The sequence below is a fragment of the Carcharhinus amblyrhynchos genome, chromosome 3, assembly GCF_965287045.1.
Source record: "Carcharhinus amblyrhynchos chromosome 3, sCarAmb.v2.hapA, whole genome shotgun sequence".
NCBI lineage: Eukaryota > Metazoa > Chordata > Chondrichthyes > Carcharhiniformes > Carcharhinidae > Carcharhinus > Carcharhinus amblyrhynchos.
Window position 1 is genome coordinate 36,111,778 of NC_137326.1, and position 23,831 is coordinate 36,135,608.

At 43.6% G+C, this 23,831-nt stretch overlaps 1 protein-coding gene across 1 annotated transcript in view; it reads right to left on the bottom strand.

Moving 5' to 3' along the window:
- adamts9 (ADAM metallopeptidase with thrombospondin type 1 motif, 9) overlaps window positions 1–23,095 on the bottom strand; it is a 263,821-nt gene extending 240,726 nt beyond the window's left edge. Inside the window, exons 1-3 of the mRNA XM_080183228.1 lie at window positions 22,865–23,095; window positions 22,319–22,674; window positions 9,900–10,065 (exon numbers count right to left, since the gene is read on the bottom strand). Coding sequence (XP_080039354.1) covers window positions 9,900–10,065; window positions 22,319–22,674; window positions 22,865–22,946 — 604 coding nt within the window. The 5' untranslated portion in view covers window positions 22,947–23,095. The remainder of the gene's footprint in view (window positions 1–9,899; window positions 10,066–22,318; window positions 22,675–22,864) is intronic.
- Window positions 23,096–23,831: the final 736 nt, after the last annotated feature.

The window sequence follows — 23,831 nt, forward strand, 5'->3', positions numbered from 1 at the left end:
CCAGCTTTCTCAATGGTTCCTTGCTCTGCATCCACTTCATCTCTTTGGACAGGTTTCCCCTGAAAAATTTAAATCAGCCCAGCGATGATCTCTCAAATGTTTAATTAGCTGCTATTTTCAGGTGGATCGCCACGGGATGAAAATTCAACCCAAAAACTTGGCATAATCTTGAATGAATCAATATTGATGTGTAAAGCAGTTAAAATTCATGAGGATGTGGCATCAGTTCAATCAAATTGACTGAGGGGAGTGGGGTGGTTGGAGGAAAGAATAGTGGCCAAGAAAACCTTAACTGTGGATGAATCCGAGGGCAGAGCATCCCATAGGGATTCTTCCAATCTACCACCATGATGTTAACGGAAACACTGAAGAAAGGTCATAAACAGCTGTTTACATTACTTCTTCAGAATTTCCTGTCCATCTCCCACTGAAGTTAAAGCAGGAGATTGAGAGAAACTTCCCAACTCCACAAATCTTTCCCCAATGTCCGTAAGGATATTGTTTTTAGCCTGCAGGGTATAAATAGATACACATATTTATACAGCAAGGACTTATATGCGCAGACTAAACAAGTGAGTGACTCCAAAGCCAATGTGAAATGAAATACCTAATACTAATTCTGAAAAAGCCACTGACAAGGAAACAATAAACCTTCAAGAAATTAAATAAGCAATCAAAACAGCAAAAAAAAATGAATCGAGTTGTAGAAACAAATACATCAGGAAGAACATATTTCCGTGTTATAGTAGGAAGAAGATTATCAAAGGAATGCTTCAGGATACAAAGGGGTTGAGGCAGAGGATGGAGTAGAAATGGTAAGTGATTACTTCCTGAGAATGCTCTCTAGGGAAGACACTAGTAGCTTGTCACTCATCAGAAGAGATTCTACAACCGAACTTAAGAACTAACATCACTCATAATGAGCTTCTTACCAACTCAATAAATCCCAAGGCCGTAGATAATATATACATGAGTGTGACGTTAATTTGATTTGATGTATTATTGTCACATGTATTAACATACAGGGAAAAGTATTGTTGCTTGTGCACTGTACAAAGCATACCATTCATAGAGAAGGAAACAAGAGAGTGCAGAATGTAGTGTTACAGGGTGTAGAGAAAGATCAACTTAATGCAAGGTAAATCTATTCAAAAGTCTGACAGCAGCTGGGAAGAAGTTGTTCTTGAGTCGGTTAGTATGTGACAGCATTTTATACCTTTTTCCTCATGGAATGTCCGGGGTGTGGGAGGGTCCTTAATTATGCTGGCTGCTTTGCTGAGGTAGCGGGAAGTATAAACAGAGTCAATGGATGGGAGGCTGGTTTGCATGATGGATTGGGCTTTATTCACGACCTTTTGTAGTTCCTTGTGGTCTTGGGCAGAGCAGGAGCCATACCGAGCTGTGATTCAACCAGAAAAAACGCATTCTATGGTGCATCTGTAAAATTTGGTGAGAGTCGTAGCTGACATGCCAAATTTCCTTAGTCTTCTGAGAAAGTAGAGGCGTTGGCGGGCTTTCTTAACTATTGTATCAGCCTTGGGGGACCAGGACAGGTTGTTGGTGTTCTGGACACATAAAAACTTGAAGCTTTCATTGAGGATTAAATCCATAAATTGCTATGGCCATCTTGGATCAATTAATACAAGGAATAATGCATTTACACTGGGTAGGTTTTTGAAAATAATGATAAACTTAGGTAATTATGGATAAGGTCTTGTAGCAACATCTGATTTCATTATTTTCCTGATCTTTAGGGATTAACCTTATGAGAATATTCTATTAAATAGCATTCATAGTTTCAGTAAGGGAGAATCCTGTCTGAGCGATGGGCTGAGTGGCCTAATTCTGCTCTTATGTTTTATGGTCTTATCAACTTCATATTTTTGGTCAGGAAGTGGCAGTCCAAGTGGCTGTTGACTAGCCAGATGGTTAGTATACCTGCCTCCAGAGAAAATAAAGTTAGAACATAGAACAGTACAGTACAGGAACAGCCCTTCTGCCCATGATGTGCCAAACATGACACCAAATTAATCTAACCCCTTCTCCCTGTCCTTGGTCTATATTCCTCTATTCCTTGCATATTCACGTGTTTATCTAAAAGCCTCTTAAATGTCTCTACTGAATCTGCCTCCACCGCCACCTCTGGCAGCGCATTCCAGACACCTACCACTCTGTGTAAAAGAACTTGCCCCTCACATCTCCTTTGAGCCTCCCTCTCTCATCTTAAGTGGGGTGCTCTTACAGAAAGTCGGTGCAGACGTGACAGCTTCCTTCTGCACTGTAGAGACTCTATTCTATGAACTTAAAGCAATGATTAACCAAGATAGAAGCCAAATGAAGGTAAAGAAATACCTGAAAACTAGCTTGTAGTAAATATTCGTTAGAAAATCAATATTGGCAGGGAAGCTATAATGAATTCCCAACAAGTTTAATCAAATGCTGAACTAGGTTCCCAAATCAGTAAAGTAGTTCTACTGAAGCTATATCTCATTCTGGTCAGGTCATACCTCAACTATTATGTTCAGTTCTAGTCCCTGAGGCACGTAGAAGGATTCAAACTCTGGTCAAGAGATTAATTAATTATGCCAAAAAGAGTGAAGAAATGAAACCCTGTAACACTGCAAGGAGATGAAAGGGAAACAGAATGGTGACAAGTTTTGATAGGTGTCTGGATTATAGGAATTTTCTCTCTCTTCACATTCCCAAGGGTTCACTTTGGAACGTACCCTTGCATTTGAAGTCAGTTTGCACCATCTCAGTTTAAACTACAAAATTCCCAGTCACTTGAAAATTAAAAAATTATATTTTCAGAAGTAAATGGGCATTGCCTCATAACAGCGAGACACAAGTGGAAACTAGCAAAAGGGAAGTTTTGGGCATTGACAGTCACGTTGTGCCTGCAAGGATATCATCTTCCCAACACCTCAAGATATAGACTTCAATCAATGCGGATTTCAAAAACAAAATCAATAGAATCCCTACAGTGCAGAAGGAGGCCATTTGGCCCATCAAATCTGCACCGATCACAAGCCCACCCAGGCCCTATCCCCATAACCCCAAATATTTACCCTGCTAGTCCCCCGACACTAGAGTCAACTTAGTGTTGCCAATCAACCTAACCCGCACATCTTTGGAGTGTGGGAGGAAACCAGAGCACCCAGAGGAAACTCATGCAGACATGGGGAGAATGTGCAAACTCCACACAGACAGTGACCTGAGGCAGCATTTGAATCCAGGTCCCTGGCGCTATCAGGCAACCAGTCTGCCACCGTGTCGCTACATGCCAAGGGTCAGATGACCTTATGTGAGTTTTGCACACAGATCCACGTTGGCACATGATTTTGGAAAGTTCTTAAAATATAAATAAGAATGAATGGAATGCCCGTCCAGGAATACACATTTACAATGCGAAACCATTTGTGCACTGGCACCTCTTATTGACTGGATATTTACCAAAACTATAAATCAAAAGCTCTCCCAGATGCAGCGTTTGTGAACTAGATCTTTAACAAAAAAAGGTGCAGAGAAACCAATTCGTCACACATAGGCGTGAACAGCCGCCATTAAAACATCATTGTGCAGTAGTGGCTTCTAACCGCTAATCAATAAGGTGGATAATGAAGGTAAGACCACATGACCAAGACCAACTTCCGATCACACATTATTTTATTCTGTGAACCCGTGAGAGACAGAGCAGTCTGCCAAGCAAAAGGACAAGGGCCGTCCTCTAGCAAGAAGAACAGAACCATGCCTAACAACTAGTCAATCCAGGCAGTGAGAGAGAGGGATGACTTCATTTTCAGCAAGAGTGCTTTGCATCTCCAAAATTTGGCCATGACTTTGTCTGGGCATCCAGAGGCTTCTAACTTGCATTAATCCAAATAACCAAGTGAGAGCCACTCAGAGGCTGCTACACGTGCATTTTTAAAAGGACTGAAACCTGGACACACAATTTACTTCTTTTGTTAATAACCTAAATATGTGCCTTTTCTCTGGAACCCATCTTTACTTGTGAGTATGTCTGTGTGCATGAGGGAGTGTGTCTGTGTTATGGTGCATCTACATTTTGAGATATTGTGTGAATAAACATGATCATATCTTTTGATTTAAACTTACCTGAAAGCCATTCTCTTTTTTAAAAATTGAAAATCACAACACAAAAAGATTTAAAACACTGCCTCTAAAACACATCTCATTGTGGAAAACGGAGAGATGAGAAGCAATGGGGAAAGTTGCCCCATTACGTCTCCCAGGAACAATATCAGGAAAATCATCTTCATAGACAAAGTGTGAATGCCCAGGAAGGTGGTAGCAAGGTGCGATGCAGTAATGGGTGCAGGGAGCACCACAACTTTCTATACGAGGATGTGCTAGTTTTATCATTATGACTTCTCTTGGATGGGTCCTTGTGAAATACAATACAATCCTAGAATGGTTGCAGCACAGAAGGAGCCCATACTGGTTCTCTGCAAGGATAAATTAGCTAGTCTCATTCCCTGGTCCTTACCACATAGCCTTTTTCTCATTCAAATCTTTAAGAAAAATGCTCATAATTTATCTTTGTGACTGTATGTACAAATTTAAGGACACTCAATTCTGGTTGATGCCATTTGAGGAGGAAAGCTAGAAACAGATTTACCAACAACCGTTCTCTTCTCAGCAATACCCCATGTGCCTGTCTTCAGTTTTGGAGAGGGTGACTTGACACAGAGCAAGGCAGTCAGAAAGGTACAGATACCAATACATGGACAGTTACTTAATCTTTATATCATGAAGATTTATATATTTTTAGTAGCATTCTTTCTGTAATTTTAAAAGTTTCAATTAGAAACTATTTGCACATTATTTGCCTAGTTGAATCCATGTCACATGGAGCCATTAAGGAATCAGCATGTTCCATCAGAACTCAAAAGTATTAATTTGGCCAAGATTGTAAGGGAAATCTGGATGAGAAAGCCATTCAGCTCACTTTAGTTTATCCCTTTCGTAAACATGGAGGAGGAAAGATTTGATTAGGACCATCTCGGGCGTGGGAAAGTGATGCACATTACTCCTTGCCTTGTCCCACTGAGGCAGGAAGCACACAAACTCTTGTGCTGCTTGCTCATCAATCGGATTGCAATGTGCAGCCAAGCATGAAATGCACTGTCAACTAACTGCCCTCTCAGCAGGGGTCCAGGTACACACACGGAGAGCACGATGCATGGTTAACCTGCACTTCTTAAAGGCAACCTGACCTCTGAAAGGAGAGCTACACTCAGGCTATAGTAGCACATGGGAAAGTTTCTAGAGGCAAAAACAGCAGATGCTGGAAATGCTCAGCAGACGGAGAGAAACAGAGTTAACGTTTCCAGGCTGTGGCCTTTCATCAAAACTGAAAAATTTCAATGTTCACATCACACAAGTGCCAGGCAATGACCACTTCCAACAAGAGAGACTCTAATCTTCTTCCTTTCACATTCAATGGCATTGCCTTTGCTAACTTCCCCATTATCAACATCCTTAGGGTTCTCACTGACCAGAAACTTAATGGACCAGACATATAAATACTGCGCGTAGAAGCTGGAAATTCTGCAGTGAGCAACTCATCTCTGAACCCCCCAAAGCCTGTCTACAAAGCACATGTCAGGAGAGTTATGGAATAAGTTTCACTTGTCTGGGTGATTCCAGTTCTAACAACACTTTAGATGTTTGCTAGCATCTAAGACAAAGCAGTGTGCTTGATTCGCATCCCATCCACCACCTTCAACATTCATCCTTCCACTTGCAACTCAATGTAGCTGCAGTGTATCTCATCTATGAGACACACTGCAGCAACTCACCAAGACTCCTGTGGCAGCACCTTCCAAACCCATGGTCTCACCACCTAGAAAGACAAGGGCGGCTAATGCCTGAGAACAGGACCACATTCAAATTCCCTTCCAAGTCACACACCGTCATAACTTGGAGCTATATTGCCATTCCTTCATGGCTGCTGGGTCAATGTCCTGGAACTCACTTCCTAACAGACTGCAGTTCAAGAAGGTGGCTTACCAACACCTCAGGGCAGTTAGGGATGCACAATAAATGTTTGCCTAGCCACAACACCTGCATCATGAGGAAGAACAAAATAAACAAACAAGCCGGCATCTCTCCTGCCTTTTGAAGGAGATAATGTATCACATCATGGGTCCAGATGTAGCTGAGTTCATCACAGAGAACTTTCAGGATGATGGTACGTTCCTGTCTATATTCCTTCTCAATTCCCACCATTCTCGTCCAACTATCTTACGTTTGATGATGGGAGGGTGTACAAGAGCATGTAGATGGACTGGCGCACAGGATACATTGGCAGGCCTACTACAGAGCCTCTTGTCACTGTTAAGAAGCATGGGAAATTCTGTCTTCAACTTGGCATTAGGTTCTGCACAGAGCTTGGAGAGAGTCATGCCATGCAGATTCAGACTCCTGTCACCATTTGTTCAAAGGGGCATGCTGGGTCTTAGAACAGTCCAGTGATGTGTACCAGCAATTTACTGATGTATACATCACCTTTGCAGAGTGACAGTGACCTGTTGGGTATCAAGGTGCTGTCCTCTCCCAGGATGGCTAAATTCATGTGGCCAATACTGCTGGCAAAAGTAAATTTATCAGCATAGTAGAGCAATTAAATATTGGACTGAATATTTAATTGTCCTAAGCTGAAGGGAAATTTTAGCTGTGGAGGGTAAATTGTCTTTCATTTGGACATTATTGCTTAAATATCTTCAACCTACACGTTTGCAGAGTATTCGGTTACAAGCGCCAAAATACTGGACATCCTGAAATCCTTTAATACCGCTCATTACACATTTTTTAAAAAAATTATTCACGTATACATTGCTTTCCAGGCCAACATTTATTGCCTAATGATGTGGACTCACTGCAGTACTAACAGCATTTAATGTAATGTAACTTGGATTATTAATTATTGCAGTCATGTTTTTATAACCTAAAAAGTGCATAATAAGTTTTAATGATGCCCGTTATTAACACGTTAGCCCTTTCCCAACCATTAACCAAGCTTCACATGTGTTCTGGAAATTGATCGGGCAACGCTTGGGTATTTTGCCAAGCAATTAAACCCATAACTTGTTAAAACTAAATCTCCAGACTTTTTTTATATAAAACTCATGCCTCAATGAAATTTCTTGCAGATCCATGTAAAATAATAAGCTAAACGTTTTATCTCTTTTACCAAAACTTGGCAGTGGCCTATTCACTGCGCAACAGCTGTGCATAATTACAACAATGCTTAGCAAACCCAGGCACCAAACATATCAAGAGATTTGCGTGGACACTTCCTAAGGCCCCGTAATTAACATTTTAGTTTGCACAAGCTTAGGAAAAATAAATCAATACCTGAGCATTATTTTAATGATACCAGTCAACTGATCTTAACAACTGCTACTATCTATATTTAAATAGCACTCATCACCTGAGAGAATATTTTGAGGTACAGTACAATACAAGCAGTTGGGGAAGAGGTGACCATTGGATAGGAAGCGAAAAATCTGGGACTGTGATTTTAGAAAGCTTTTAAATGGTGGGAAACCTGTACAAGTAAATTTGAAAGAAAGTATCAAAGGGTAAAATATATTGTTTGGAAGATTAACCTCTGATGATGGTGGAGCAGTGTCAATGAGGAAGACCCAGTCATCCACAGGTACAGGAAGAGAGAATATGGCCTGGGACACAGGGCTGGATAACGATTTCCTCGAGAAGGAAAAGCAAGCATATAGCGGGATCTGAAGATTAGGGTCGTGAAATTAAAAACTGGAATACGGATCACTGAAGCTTAGTGAGGATAGCCAGATGGCTTACACCACAGAGTTCAGGATGAGATGAGGTTTGTGAAGAATGGAAGTGGGAATTTGGCAAATAAAATTGTACAAAGTTGACGCTCGAGATGACAAATACGGATAAGAGTTTTCAGCAACATTGGCTGACAGACTAAACAGGCAAAGATCCAGAGTTTAAAAACACGCGATAATGGTTAATACTATCCTTTAAACATCTGAGTAAGACTCTTCAATGTTTTACTGTGTATACAGATGGTGCATTTTGTCCTGGATCTTGCTGACAGTTTTTCTGATAAAGAAGATAATTCTGAAAAAACTTAACAATATCAAAACTTTCCAATTAAAAGACCCAAAAGGAAAAAACACAACCAGAGCTTCTTCTCCTGATGACAAAAGCATCTACATAAAATCACCCTTTCTGTTCCCTCCATCCTCTTTGTGCAATAACAAGCATGAAGGGCTAGGGCAGGAATTTGCAGCCATGCTCGCTCCAAGACTGGAAAATCTCGCCTGAGGTCAACAGACTTTTGCATGGTTCCTGTCTCGCCTGCTCCAATTCCTGTGATGGATGGGACTGGAAAATTCCACCTGAGGACGAAAATTGAAGCCATCCACCTAGATTAAAAACTTACATGAAAAAAATAAATCTAGTGTTAATTTTTCACAATAAGTAGCCCCCTTACTCAGCCTCCAGTTTGACTTTCCTGGCTAACCCCAGTGCTGGCTTTGTGCTAAGTCTTGACCTACTTTGAAAATGCCAGTATTTTTAGAAATATTCTCTTGACAAAAGCTAAGAATAGAACTCATAACCTATTCTTAGATAGTCACTGCTCATATCATTAACACCTTTGGCAGCCTTCTGTTTCACTTAACCGTGTAACTAATTGGGTTGCCTAATTTTTGAGGCACTGTTCGTTGACTTCTTTGCTGGCACTCTGCTCGGAGAGCTACAGTACTCTTCCCAAGACTGTAATTACATCTCAGTAGATGTTGGTCATGATCCAAAAATTGCCAATATTCAAAGAATTGCCAAATCAATTCTCGGAACCAAGATTATCTTGGCCATATCATAGCTTACTTCCTGGAATTGTGACTTCATACAATTGTTGATATTAACTTTGTGACACACACTGACGTTAAGATTATGACATCTAAGCCACAGTTGAGAATTATAATTATTGCAAAATAGGTGCATATATCACAATGTAATTGACCTTTGCAAGCCTATCTCTCTGCAATGTAACATATTCACTAATCCAAGCCTCTTTCACCACTCACTATAAGTCATAAAAATAGACTTGGAACTTTTACAAAAGCTTGCAACGCTTAATCAGAGGTTCTCCACTAGTCATGAAAAGAATTTCAACAAAACAAAAAAAAACTTTTAAAATAGTTGGCCTGAATATCAGGCGATTTTGCAGTTACACTCGCCACACAGATTTCAACAAAGTTGTCAGTTTTCATAAGCAAAATTACTATCCAATTTCTTGTACAGTTACAACATTCCCCCAGTAAAAAGTTTCATTTCTATTAAAACGTTGTACACTTTTAGAAACTGGACACGGTCCAGAATATTGCAGAGAAAGGAAAGAAATATACAGTGACATTAAAGAGCACCAACAATTATTTTCATAACTAAAAATATTAATTTCATGAATTATAATCTGAAAATCATTGTCCTGTTCATTTTAACCAAATTAAACACTTACGAATGTAAAACAAAATGCCTTGAAGAACTAGAGTGGTGCATTCAATTAAATATTCCAGTCATGAAAACAATCAAAACACACACATATTGATCACAATTGTCATCACCTACTTATTTTTAAGTAGCAATTATGCTTTCCTATTTCAAATTCTATTAAATTGTTCTTACGCAAATTTTCCTTCCAGAGAGAGAAATCAGATCCTTAAAATGTTACTTAAAAATGTCAACACTTCTCATTTTCGTTGCAATGATTACTTTTCCACCAGCAACGTAGGAACACAAATCTTTCACCTCCTGCGTTTCCATCTCCTGTTGTTTGTTTGAGTACATGTGCTGCTTTCATATACTGGTTCAAATGTTATAAAGCATACCTGAGTTGCCACAAATATTCATGACTTCCCTTGTCGCTTCAGTCTTCAGTGCATCTTGTTTGTACACAAGATGTGGTTTATTGTGCTCTTCATCATATTCTTCCCCATCAGGTAGAACAAGAGGTTCGACAAAATATTCTCCATCATGAGACCTGAAGGTGCCAAGCTGTAGTGAAAAATTGAAAACATATTTATTAAACTCAGTACAGCTTTCCCTCATTTCGTATCCATGTTCCTAAAAAAAAACGACATGCTAAACTAAAACATGCCAAATGAAAATCACTTCCCATAAGAAAATCATGCAATACAGCTGGGTTTTTACATTAAAAATCAATTGGCTGCCTTGACTCTGACCAGCCCAAAATTTCCCTTTCTGCTCACTACCTTTGCTACTTACCTTTCACTTGCCGCTTCCCACCAACCGGTCATAATCCTTGCCGGTCTCCTCACTGCCCCTCACAGAATCCCCTTCCTACTTCTGAGAATCCATAGAATCCCTACAATGCAGAAGGAGGCCATTCAGCCCATCGAGTCTGCACCAACTCTCCAAAAGAGCATCTTGCCCAGGCATCCCTCTCATCCCCATAACCCCAGCCAATGGCCCCATTAATGGCCTCAGGCTAATGCCTGTCACTGACCCCATGGCCAATCCACCTAACCTGTATATCTTTGGACTGTGGGAGGAAACCAGAGCACCGGGTGGAAACCCATGTGGACATGAGGAGAATGTGTAAACTCCACACAGTTACTGACCTGAGACCAGAATTGACTCCGAAACCCTGGCACTGTGAGGCAGCAGTGCTACCCACTGTGCCATTGTGTTACCCATCCATTCTCCCTGCCCCTCATCCAAATCCCTCGCTGCTTCCCTCACTGCCCCTCGCCCAAACCCCTCGCTGCCTCTCACCAAAACCCCTCGCTGCTTCCCTCACTGCCCCTCACTCAAACCCCTCGCTGCTTCCCTCACTCAAACCCCTCGCTCCTTCCCTCACTCAAACCCCTCGCTGCCTCTCACCAAAACCCCTCGCTGCTTCCCTCACTGCCCCTCACTCAAACCCCTCGCTGCTTCCCTCACTCAAACCCCTCGCCGCTTCCCTCACTGCCCCTCACTCAAACCCCTCGCTGCTTCCCTCACTGCCCCTCACTCAAACCCCTCGCTGCTTCCCTCACTCAAACCCCTCGCCGCTTCCCTCACTGCCCCTCACTCAAACCCCTCGCTGCTTCCCTCACTCAAACCCCTCGCTGCTTCCCTCACTGCCCCTCACCCAAACCCCTCGCCGATTCCCTCACTGCCCCTCACTCAAACCCCTCGCTGCTTCCCTCACTCAAACCCCTCGCTGCTTCCCTCACTCAAACCCCTCGCTGCTTCCCTCACTCAAACCCCTCGCTGCTTCCCTCACTCAAACCCCTCGCTGCTTCCCTCACTCAAACCCCTCGCTGCTTCCCTCACTCAAACCCCTCGCCGCTTCCCTCACTCAAACCCCTCGCCGCTTCCCTCACTCAAACCCCTCGCTGCTTCCCTCACTCAAACCCCTCGCCGCTTCCCTCACTCAAACCCCTCGCCGCTTCCCTCACTCAAACCCCTCGCTGCTTCCCTCACTGCCCCTCACTCAAACCCCTCGCTGCTTCCCTCACTGCCCCCACCCAAACCCCTCGCTGCTTCCCTCACTCAAACCCCTCGCTGCTTCCCTCACTGCCCCTCACCCAAACCCCTCAGTGCTTCCCTCTCACTGTGCTCCTCTACTGCTTCCCTCATTACCCTTCCCTCCCGCTCACAGAGAAGGCTCTGGGGAGGGACAGAGATTGAGGCAATGTGCAGGAAGCAAGTAAGGGGTTCAGGAGAGGGAAGCTGTGGGGGGGTGGGGGGGGGGGCAGCAAGTAAAACTCTGTGAAAGGGAGAGGGCGGTGAAAAGGAACCAGCAAAACGATCAGGAGTGGGTCAGCAAGTAGGTAGAAGCAAGGAGTCAGGAGCAGGGAGGGGCAAATGAGGCAGAAGAGACAAGCAGCGAGCAGGAAACAGTGAGGATGGTCAGGAGGGAGAAGCTGTGAGCTGGGGGAGGGAGAGGAGAGTGAGAAACAGCAAGGGGATGGGAAAGCAGTGGGAACTTAAAATATTTTTCAAAAGACTGAGCATGTGCCGTTAAAACACAGTTCTTGGCGCACGTACAGTAACCAAGCTAAAATGGAAATGAAGGTCAAGGCCGGTACTATTATTCATGTGAGCTCCCTGAATTTGCAAGCATAACGGAAATACATATTTGGAACATGCTTTAAACAGATGATGGCCTGAATTCTCCAGGCTCTAACACCCCAATACTGCTGCCAGAGAGAACGGAAAATTTGGTGCTCAGCAGCGGGACTGGATAATCCCAGCTGTGGGTAAAGTTGGGGAATTCTGGCCCATATCAGTATAAGACTGCGGCATTTCTCACACATGATATTCTGTTTATCGAGGATAGAACTGTTACACCATGTGTTATTCTGCTGGAAAACGGAGTGGTCTACCTTTAAGACAACAAAGTCCAATTTCCATTAGATGAGATTGCAGCTTAATTACTCGCCAGGCTGCAGCTCAGAATTCTGACTGATAATTTTTAAAAAGTGGCTGGGAAGGTGGTTTGGAAATTAGGAGTGTTATTCCTTCCAAAACATATTTGCAAAATAACGTTTGACAGATATCTCAATTTACCACAGAAGTGTTATTGGCAGGAAATGTGCATCACAAATACAGTTTTATTACCCACAGGATTGTCAGTTGCAGGATGTACTAGTTCTTGATAAGAAGAGCCATTGAGAGCTGTTGTGGTCACTCACTGAGAATCTGGGGAAGCTGGGCAGGACAGAAACGGCATCAGCCTGGGTGAAACAGCAGAGAATCCATTCCATTCTCATCAAAGATTGGGACGATGTAACACAGGGTGAGGCTATTCGGTCTTCTATGTCTGTGCCAGCTCTTTGGTAGATCTATCCAATTACTGTGTACAAGTAGAGATTTTTTGAGACTAAATTTCTGGGAAAAAAAAAGGATGTAATATTTTTGAGGGGTTGAATTTCTTTCTTACCAGAGCTGGAGCACGTGTAACCTGATCAGCTCTATTTCAGAGCAGCCTCTTCTGCTTCCTAAAACTCTGTCTCCCAACTCCCTCACTTGCTTCCTCCCTCTCACCATCCCTTTCCGGAGTCCTCGCTCAAAGGGAGAATGAAAGAGGGTGAGAGAGGGAGAGAGAAATGGTGTGCACATGAGCAAGAGAGAGGGGGGTCAGAGTGTGCACGAACAAGAGAGAGAGAAGAAAACAGCGTGCACATGAGAGAGAGATGGACAGGGCAACAGAGGAGTTGAAAGAGGAGAAGGGACAGTAAATGCCCATGTGGGAGAAAGATAGAAAGAGAGAAGTGCCCATGTGGGAGGGGCAGCGCAAGAGAGGGAGAGAGTAAGTGTGTGCTTGGGAGAGAGAGGGAGAGAGTAAATGTTCGCAGCAGTCAGCACGTGGGTATGCAGGCAAGGGACAACATACAGGCATGTGGGTGAGACACAGCGTCCGGGCAGACACAGCACATGGGCACCATCTGCCTGGCCTCTTGTTGCTGAGTTTATCCCTCTAACCTCTCCCCAGATCAGCAAATTGGAAATACCATATTTGGTCCCTTCATCCAAATCATTTATACAGATTGTATACAGCTATGGCCCCAGCGCTAATCATCGTGGGTGCCCAACTAGTTACAGTCTGTCATCCTGAGAATCCTACTGTCTGTTTTCTCTTTGTCCACTTCCTTCTGAGTATGTGTCTGTGGTGGGCAGGGCACACCTGCCTCCCTAAGGAAAGATCTCTCTCCTCCTGTCCAACTTCTGAATCAAGGCCTCCATGGCTACAGAAAGCCTAGTGACATGTTGTTGTTCCATTTGCATCTCTTTTTCTGATCAGACACTCTTCCTGAATCAGCACCAGCAGCGGCTCTGGCTAAAACGCACCTTGCGTTCAGGAGGTGCAGGCTGGCTTTAAGTGGTTTGAGCCTTGCATGAACTGGAATCCCAAGTTGAGGTGTGCAACCCCTTAATAATCACACTTGGTTCTCGGTTGCACACCAATATGCCCTGAATTTATAGGATGGTGGGTCTCAGCCCCACCATCTGAAGCATAGATGGGAAACACATCCCTGCCAACTCCAGCAGCCCTGATGCCACATTATGCTCTAATGAATTTTGACTGGCATAGATGTGTCTTCCAGCCTCCCTCGGGAGCAAGCCCTGCCTTGGAGGGTTTTTGGCCAATCTGACTGGCCATCTGCTCTCCGGTCCCTCTAAGCACAGTGCTGCAGTGGCCAGTGGAGGTACTGCAGGGAACTGCCTGGAACCAAGTCCAGATAAGTGGACAGGTAAGTAACAGGGGTCCCAGTAGAGGAAGGGTAGGGAATGTTTGGAGACTAGTGAAGGGGGTGACCAGAGTCTCAAGGGATAGTTCAGGGAGGGAGGTGGGGCACTTCCAATCAGAAGGTTCCTTCCCTCCTGGAAATCCACCCACCAGGCTACAAATTGAGGCTTGATGGGAAAAGGATTGGAGCAAGGATGAGCTTCCTGTCTGAGGGTCTGCCTGCCCCAGAAGGAAACGCCAACCAGGTTGGAGAGGTTGGAACCTGGAAAGAATCCCATCCATGCAATTTCATGCTCCCTCCACTACCAGGTATGGAAGGGGAAGGGACTGAATGCTGCCTGCGTTACTACAAACATGAACTGGTTAACCCCGCAATGCAATCCCTGCTCTCAATTTATGGGGAGGAAGTGATATAGTGGTATTGTTGTTGGATTATTATCCACACACCCAGGGTAGCACTGCGGGGACTTGGTTTGAATCCTGCCATGGCAGATGGTGAAATTTGAATTCAATAAAAATCTGAAGTTAAATGTCTAATGGCATCCATGAAACCATGGTCAATTGTCATAAAAACCCATCTGGTTTACAATGTCCTTTGGAGAAAAAAATGCAGCTGTCCTTAGTCGGTCTGGCCTACATGTGACTCCAGTCCCATAGCAAAGTGTCCGCTACAACTCTCACCAATTTTTACAAATGCACTGTAGAAAGCATTCTTTCAGGTTGTATCACAGCTTGGTATGGCTCCTGTTCTATCCAACACCACAAGAAACTACAAAGGATTATGAACAAAGGCCAGTCTTTCACTCAAACCAACCTCCCACCCACTGACACTTTCTACACTTCCTGCTGCCTCAGAAAAGCAGCCAGCATAATAAAGGACCCCATGCACCCCGAGCATACTCTCTTCCATCTTCTTCCGTCAGGAAAATGATACAAAAGTCTGAGGTCACGTACCAACTGATTCAAGAACAGCCTCCTCCCTGCTACCATCAGACTTTTGAACGGACCTACCTCGCATCAGATTGATCTTTCTCTACACCCTAGCTATGACTATAACTCTACATTCTGCACTCTCTCCTTTCCTTCTCCATGAAAGGTATGCTTTGTCTGTATAGCGCACAAGAAACAGTACATTTCACTGTATACTAATACACGTGACAATAATAAGTCAAGTCAAATCAAAAGAGGTTGACTCTTAACTGGCCTCAGGAATGGGCATAAATGCTGGCCCAATGATGCCCACATCCCATGAACAAATATCAAAAAACTCCTGAAACAACTTTTTCCTTCAGGTACATTTTTTGGGAAACAGCTGCAAGAATGTAAGGCAACATTCGACAGAATGCTCAACTATTTGAATGCCATGGGGATGCTGGTGGTGCAAGTGAACAAGAGGAATCAGTTCCTCTGAGAAATAGATTACAAATGGATACCTTGGAAATAGGTGGAAAGAATGCTCTCTACGGTGCATTTGTAAACATTGGTGAGAGTTGTAGTGGACACTTTGCTATAGGACTGGAGTCACATGTAGGCCAGAGTGAGACGAACAACATATAAATGTCGTCATGAGTTTCATCAGGACCTGACTGCAATGTGAGAACAAAATTGAATTAGTTCACCAGAATTACGAAGGTAAAACTCCCTTCACAATTTTCCTATACTTCTCTGAGCTCTTCAAACATCCTACCTCTGCCTCAGGATTGTCAGTAAAATGGGAGTCAGCAGATAAATACATGCTTTCTGCTTTCATTTACATCCTCACAATGACATTTCCCTTTTGGTTACACTTGTCATTTCATCATGAACACCACAGTAAATGGGCCCATTCATGTTGCAAATCATTGCCCAGAAGTAAACGAACACTTGCACTTTTCTTGCAGGAGATGTGGCAAGCAACAAGGGGACAACTAACACCAGAGGAGAGCCAACTAAACTACAAAACTGCATCACCAGCATGACTGCAAGACACTTCAACAGTCAACAGCAGCAAACGGCAAGTGTCTTAAATTTTAAAATAAAAGCAACATACTGCGGGTACTGAATCACAGAATCATAGAATCTACAGCACGGAGACAGGCCCTTCAGCCCAAAATGGTCCATGCTGACCAAAAAGCCCATCTAAGCTAACCCCATTTGCCTGCATTTGGCCCATATCCCTCTAAGCCTTTCCGATCTATGTACCAGTACAAATGTCTTTAAATGTTGTCTAAGTCCCTTCCTCAACAACTTCCTCTGGCAGCTCATTCCACATACATACCACCTTCTGTATAAAAACATTGCCCCTCAGGTTCCCATCAATTCTTTCTCCTCTTAACTTAAACCTATACCCTCTTGTTCTCGATTCTCCAGCCCCAGGAAAAAAGACTGCATTCACCCTATCTATGCCCTCACGATCTTATATACCTCTACAGGATCACCCATGCTCCAAACAGAATAGTCCTAGCCGGTCCAATCTCTCCCTGTAACTTAGTCCCTTGAGTCCTGGCGACAGTCTTATAAATCTCTTCTGCAACCTCTTCAGTTTAATAACATCTTTCCTATAGCAGGGCAGCCAAAACTGAATGCAATACTCCAGGGTGGCTTCACCAACATCCTGTACAACTGCAACATAACATCCCATCTTCTATATTCAATGCCCTGACTGATGAAGGCCAGCATGCCAAAAGCCTTCTTCACTGCCCAATCTACCTGTGACTCCACCTTATAGAGAACCGTGCACCTGAAATCCAAGGTTCCTCTGTTCCACGAAGCTCCCTAAGGTCCTACTATTCACCATGAAAGTCCTAACTTGAGTTGACTTTCCAAAACGCAACACCTCACACTTACCAGTCTTGAACTCCATTTGCCATTTCTCGGCCCACTTCCCCAGCTGATCAAGATCCTGCTGCAATTTTTAATAACCTTCCTCACTGTCTACAATACCACCTATTATAGTGTCATCTGTAAACTTACTGATCATATCTGAAAAAAAAGCATAGAGAACGTTCTGTTCCTAAGAAGAGTCAGCCCAGTTTCTCTCTCCACAGATGCTGCTAGACATGCTGAGTTTTTCCAGCAATTCCTGTTTTAATTCAAGTCTCCAGACCTTGTTCAGTAGAATATGCTAGCACCATTCCCACTGACAGTATTGATTATCTGCACTATAAGCACAATTATGAAGATTTGTTCATTTAGAATAAAAAACACTCAACAGCAACTCGCACTCGTACAGTGTATTTAACATAGTAAAATATCCCAAGGCACTTAACAAGAGCGATATCGATTGGGGAAACAGTCACAGAAGGAAAAGCCAAGACAGATGACATGAAGCATGATCACAAAGAGGTCAGCCTTAAGGAGCATCGTAAAAGAAGGCAGAGAAGTTCAGGGAGGAAATTTCAGAGCTTGTCACCAATGCAGCCGAAAGCACATCTGCTAATGAAGCTGTTATTAAAATCGGGGATGTACAAGAGGCCAACACTGGATGAGAACAAGGACCTTAAGAGTTTACAGGACTGGTGCACGCTACAAAGGTCAAAGGGTCAAGACCCTAGATGGGGTCTGAACGCAAAGATGAGGATATTAAAATGGAGTTTTTGTCAGGTCAGGAACCAGATCAGCAAGCACTAGAGTAATGGATTAATCAGTTTTGGAGTGAGTTAACACATGGGTTTTGGGTGGACATAAGCTTACGTAAGGAGAAAGATGGGAGGCAAGCCCGGAAAGTATTAGAACAATTACATCTAGAGGTAACAAAGGCTTGGATGAAAAACTCTGCAACAGATGAACTTTGGTAGAATAAAAATAAAGCAATGTTATGGGGATAGAAATCAGTCACTTAGTCCTGGTGATGGCGTGGATATGTGGTTGCGATCTTATTTCTGGGCCCAACGCCAAGGATGAAAACACTGAGCAGGGACTGCCATTTGTGGTAGGGACCAAATATAATCACTTCAGTCCTCCCAGTATTAATAAGGAGGAAATGTTTGCTCATCCAACCCTGGGTATTAGACAAGCAGTGTGACAAATCAGGGGCAATGGAGGAGTCAAAAGAGGTGAGATAGAGCGGAATGGCGTAAGCATACATATGGAACCTGATGTTGTATCTTCAGATGATATCGAAGAGGAGTAGTATAATGGGAAATAGAAGGGGGCCTAAGGATAAATCCTTGGGGGATTCCAACAGTAATACAAGACTGGAAGGAGAAGCTACTGTAGATGATTATCTGGCTACATATCAATTGATATGAATGGAACTCAGTGAAGGCAGTTCCACCCATCTGGAAGACAAAGGTGAGGTATGGAAGGAAGTTAGTGCAGTTAACCATATTGAAGGCTTCAGATAGGTTGAGAAAGATGAGGAAGAATAGTTTTCATTGTTACAGTCATAAAGAATGTCATTTAACAACGGCTGTCTCAATTTTATGACCAGGTCAAAAACCTGATCGGATTGTCAGTGTCGTTACACACTAGATTAAGATACATATACTTTGAAATGCTTCGAAGTTAAGGATGCGCACAGATTTGTAAAGCGACATGTGCAAGGAATTTGGAAAGGATAGGATGGTTGAAGATGGGATGGTAATTTGTACAGGCAGGAGGATCAAGGCATCTTTGATTTAAAAGTTCTGATTACGAATTTAACCTATTGTAACACATCTCATTTGCAAAACGGAAACATCACTAATTGCCGGATTTCATTCTGAGTGCAAATGTAGAGATATCAATGATCAAATGAGATAATAGGCTCCTTTTATGCTCTGTGATTCCCCTCTGGTGCTGCTCATCATGAATCAAAAGGTTTATCCTTGCAACAGAGCATGTCAGCTTAAGAGATGGCGAAAACACACATATCTCAATTGAAAGGAAAGAGAGGTTTGTGTGAGAATTTTTTTTTGTAACCATTGTATATAAGCAAGCATCCCCCCCCCCACCCACCCCTCCAACACACACACAAAACAGTTACAAAAATGCATCTCTACTCATCTCTGGAAATAAATTGTGACCTAAACTGCCAGTTAGAATGGAAGTGGTCAAATGTAGGGGAGGATAAGATTTGCATGTATTAGCACGGCTTGCCCTAGAAAAAGGTCACACAGTGGACCTTGTAGGTATCTCAAAGTTGCAGAAGGAACAGTGTCATAATTCACCAGCAACCAAAGGCAAATGGGATCAGAGTGGCCACTGAGGGTACAGCACTTACAAACCCAATTAACAAAGGGAATACACTGCAACAGTCACTGAATTGCATTCCAAAGAAACAGCTTATCAGAAGTGTTGTGTATGAGGTGTGCAATCCAGAAATAGTTAAATAAACAGCTACTCTGCACTGACTCACATTATCAGTGTAGCTTTTAACCTTCATACCATAGAAGCCCTCCAGACACCCAAGTGGGTCACTGCAGGAGTCATTAACCTCCAAACTATTCAAACAGCATTTTTTTAAAATTAGTGACTCCCCAGCACATCACTGACTGAATGCAGAGATCAGCACTATTAACAAAAGCATATTGTCAATGTGAAAAATTTGACATTGTGTGCAGCACTCTTTTAAAATGCTTTACTCCATCCTTACAGTTACATAGCAAATGCTCAGAATGGACTAGCCAAACCCAAATCTTTGCTTGCTCCAAAACCCAAATTCAAACTGAATCCAGCTTATCGTTGCTGCAAGGGAGGCAAAGATCCAAACTGACAAGATAAGGCATTACACCCCATCTTGGGCTTGATCCGACACACTTGATCTTAGTCAAAAGGCAGAGAAGCAATGCTATATTTGATCTTAGCTATGCACCACTCAGAAATAATGGAACACAGTCTATGTTTTCCAAGAACTTTGTATGATGTTTTCCTGGGGAGTAAGTAAAGCGCTCACTTCTTGGAGATGCTGGTAATCTGGTTGCTAACCACTACAAAATCCTTACCCTGACTGAGCAAGCATTTGGGATGCTGAAAACTCACTTTCGACCTGTTATTTGCAGGTGATGGAAGAAAAGGGCTTTTTGTTCTGTAACTTCGGGGAGATTGCAAAATCTGTTGGCTACTGTCACAGACCAATGCCTCAGCAAGAGAGAGAAAAAGTAACAAGCCACGGAAGAACAAGAGTTGCAATGGTCTGTAACAGGACAGGTACTGAAGCTGGGGGAGGAAGGGAGACAGAGAGAGAGATGTCCCTGAGAATCTCACTGCCTCCTGGTGTTCTCCCAGTCCCGGGAACTCTCAGTGAGCTCGCAGTGACAGAACTGCTCATCACTTTTCCCGCTTGCTCGGGCGATGGGGTCAGTGTGCAGCACTGCTGGACAACTTTTCTGCACAACTTGAAGAACAGCAGCCGAAATCTTGACAGATAAGATTGCATATTTGTATTTCCCCTTAAGTGAATGTTGCCAAGCGACCACCCTACCCCCGGTGCCAAGTTCAGATGAGGACGGCTGTCGGCAATAACCCCCCCCCCCCCACCACCACCACCGCCACTCCTGCCCAGAGTGGGGGTGGGGGCTGTATATGGATACCCCGCTGGAGTTCCTCAGCCTCTATAGCAAATGCTCTTGGCCGAGTGAAGGTAGCAGGGCTCTCTGCACCACTCTTTAAAGGTGGATCCCAACAGTGGTGCCTTTTCCAAACTTTATAAAGGAAAGGCACAAGTCAAAAGCAAGAAAAGTGCACTATTCTTCACACAGCACTTTCAAACTTTTACTACCTTTTATATCCACGGTGCACGTTTGTTTTTTTTTGGTTCGACGTAAAGATGCCAAGGGATGCACAAGCAGCATTCTCGACCGCCTTAAGAAAAGTGACCGTACCCTCTGGAGCAAAGAACCCAGCTCCGCCCCACAACCCAGCAAAACAATTGTCACGCTGATAAATTAAAGGGGTTAGCTGCTGTCTGCCTATATATACGGGCGATCCAGGTTATACTGATGAAAATGGAGACTGCTCCGATAATCTTCTTCCCTCCTCTGCCCCCAATCAAAAAAAACCTCAAGAACTCGTCGCTGTTGGAGATTTAAGTGACCAAAACAAAAAAAATGCTTTGGGGTCGCGGCGTCACATTCAAAGGGCACCCCACATAATTCAAGGGGAGAGCACTCCCAAATAGTGAACACGAGGTAAGCAAATGAAACAAAAAAAAGGTGGTTTGTCCAGGAACTGTTGCTTCTAGATCTGCAAGCAAGGCACTGTAAGCAACCCAGCCCCTATACATATATAAAAAACTACAGCAGCAGCAAGCATCTCCACTCGGGTGCCTTTTGAATGGGCAACTTTTGAAGTTTAGCAACATGCAACTGAGGTCAAGAATGATTAGTGTGCATTACTTTAAATTTGGGGGGAAAAAACTTTACAAAGCAAAACCACTCCCCAGTAATTCAGTGCTGTGGGGAAATCTGCTTAAACCCAAGCTATCAGTCTGGGCAAAGAATTAAACCGGGAAATCAAGTGGATTTTGACCAGAAAGAGTGCTGACTCCGCCTTGGCGCTGTAGGTTTTCAGTTCAGTGTTGTGTTGGGGGGGTGCCTTTTGCTGAGTGTACACGTAAAAAGAGGCGTCTTTCAACTGGAGTTATTACCCTCTTGACGTCGATCTCAGAAAGAAAAAAACTTATTCCCAGGATCTCCGGAGCCCCGTGTTCCACCGTGCGAACTGAGCAAACTGCAATCTTATTCTGTACCACTAATCCAACCTTATTTAGCGATAGTTATCTGAAGGTGTTTTTCACTGGGGGGGGGGGGGGGGGGAGGAGGAGGGATGTGATATGACGATTTACGCATATTACCCAGAGGAGTACGTTGTGTTTCCCAGTGTGGGCTGGCTGCTGGAGGGTCAGCACGTTGTAGCACTGATGAACTTTTTAATCCAAACTTCATTCCCCATTGGCAGTCAGTGTGGAATTGTATCAATATCGTTATGTTTCCAAATTCAGACTTTAAATATCATCTGTGTCCCCCTCTTTACACACAAACACTCACAACTTCGTTTTTTTTAAATCACCACTAAAATACAGAACAGTGATTTGGAAACTCCAAAAAAAAGTTACAGTTCAGCATGGCGAGGTTTAAAAATCTTACTTACCAGTCCTGAGCAGAGACTGATCACAGCTGTGTGCTCTGGTTTAGCATTGACCTGCCCTGTGTAGTAGCAGTGCTTCGTGTCAGTGTCCTCCTGGTGAAAGTCTGTCACATTAGCTTGTATCCCAAGGTGTGTAACGGTAAATATCGGCGCGATAAATCCAGAATCAGCGGTCAGGTTGAGGTGAAAGAATTGCCCAAATGCACTAATTCTGTAGTGGGTTGCGGAGGCCCAGTGATCGGTGTCTACGCTTCGCTTTCTCCTCCTAAAATGCATGGTGTCTGGGAAAGGTTCCCCACACTCACTCACTCGAGTGGGAGTCACGATTTCATAGACCGTCAGCTGCTCTCGTAGTTTGGCTGAAACAAGATAAAAATCTTGATTTAACACATGGGATGTTACCACAAAGTCATGCCTAAATGTGTAGAATTATTAACGATCCACTTTGATAAGTGCTGTTCCCTTTATTTTTTTAAAAAGGCTTAATAGTATTCTTTTTGCAACGCAAGGTAAATAATGCACGGTACACAAACACAATCAGGTATTTACCTTGTCTTTGGTACATTTCTGGTGTTCCTTCTATACTGCAGGCGAAAAGTAACGTTACCCCTACCCAAAACACAGGATGCATGATTAGCGACTGTGCACCAAGAGAGCCCTCACCACAGGTCAGAACCACTGTAACTTAGCACTCGGGATCTTTCATTCAATTTATCCTCGATTGAGCAGTGCTGTGAGAGTCGGTGCTTGGCGAACGTAGCATCCGAAAGCGTTGGCGTAATATTAGGTAAGAGAACATAATGTAAAAAGAGGTGGTACACGGGGGGGTGGGTGGGGGGGGGGTGAAAGTCAGTGCTGGCTAGTTTTTTTTTACATTACTCCCAGTGCCTGTGAACTCGAGGATTTGATCTTTTTTAGTTGGGGGGGCGGGGGGGTGGTGGTGGTGGTTGGGGGCGGTGACGGCTCGGCGGATTCAAGAGTTTCAACCCTGCTAATCTGAAAACCATTGACGTCTCCCAGAGACCTCCCCCCTCCTCCTTATCGAGGCCAATGGTATGTCAGCCTGCCTTTGTCGGGCGGATACTAATCAAACGCTGGTACTTCCCACCGCCCCCCCCCCCCCGCCCCTTCTCTTTTTTTATGAACCTTCCTTCTCCAGCCTCAAAAAGTGCAGAAATATGCAAGAACAGTCTGCACGTCTCTGGAACAAGGAAACTATCTCAGCTGTGGATACTTCTGGCAGTTGTTAATTCTTTAGATTTACCAAGTCAAATATTTTAAAGTGAGATTTTCTGTGCCCCCTCCCCGCCCCCCAACTAGCTATTGCCACTATCTCTCACTGTCAAAAAAATACGGATTTCCTTTATTATCAAGAACTTTGTATAAGCTTTAGCATCTTTTCTTCCTCAGAAACTTAATTTCGCCTACTTTAAAAAGGTTAAAATCTGAAACAGTGCCATTTTCTTTACACTGCTGTCTATATTACACTTGGTTTAACAGATCGAGAGTTTTAACG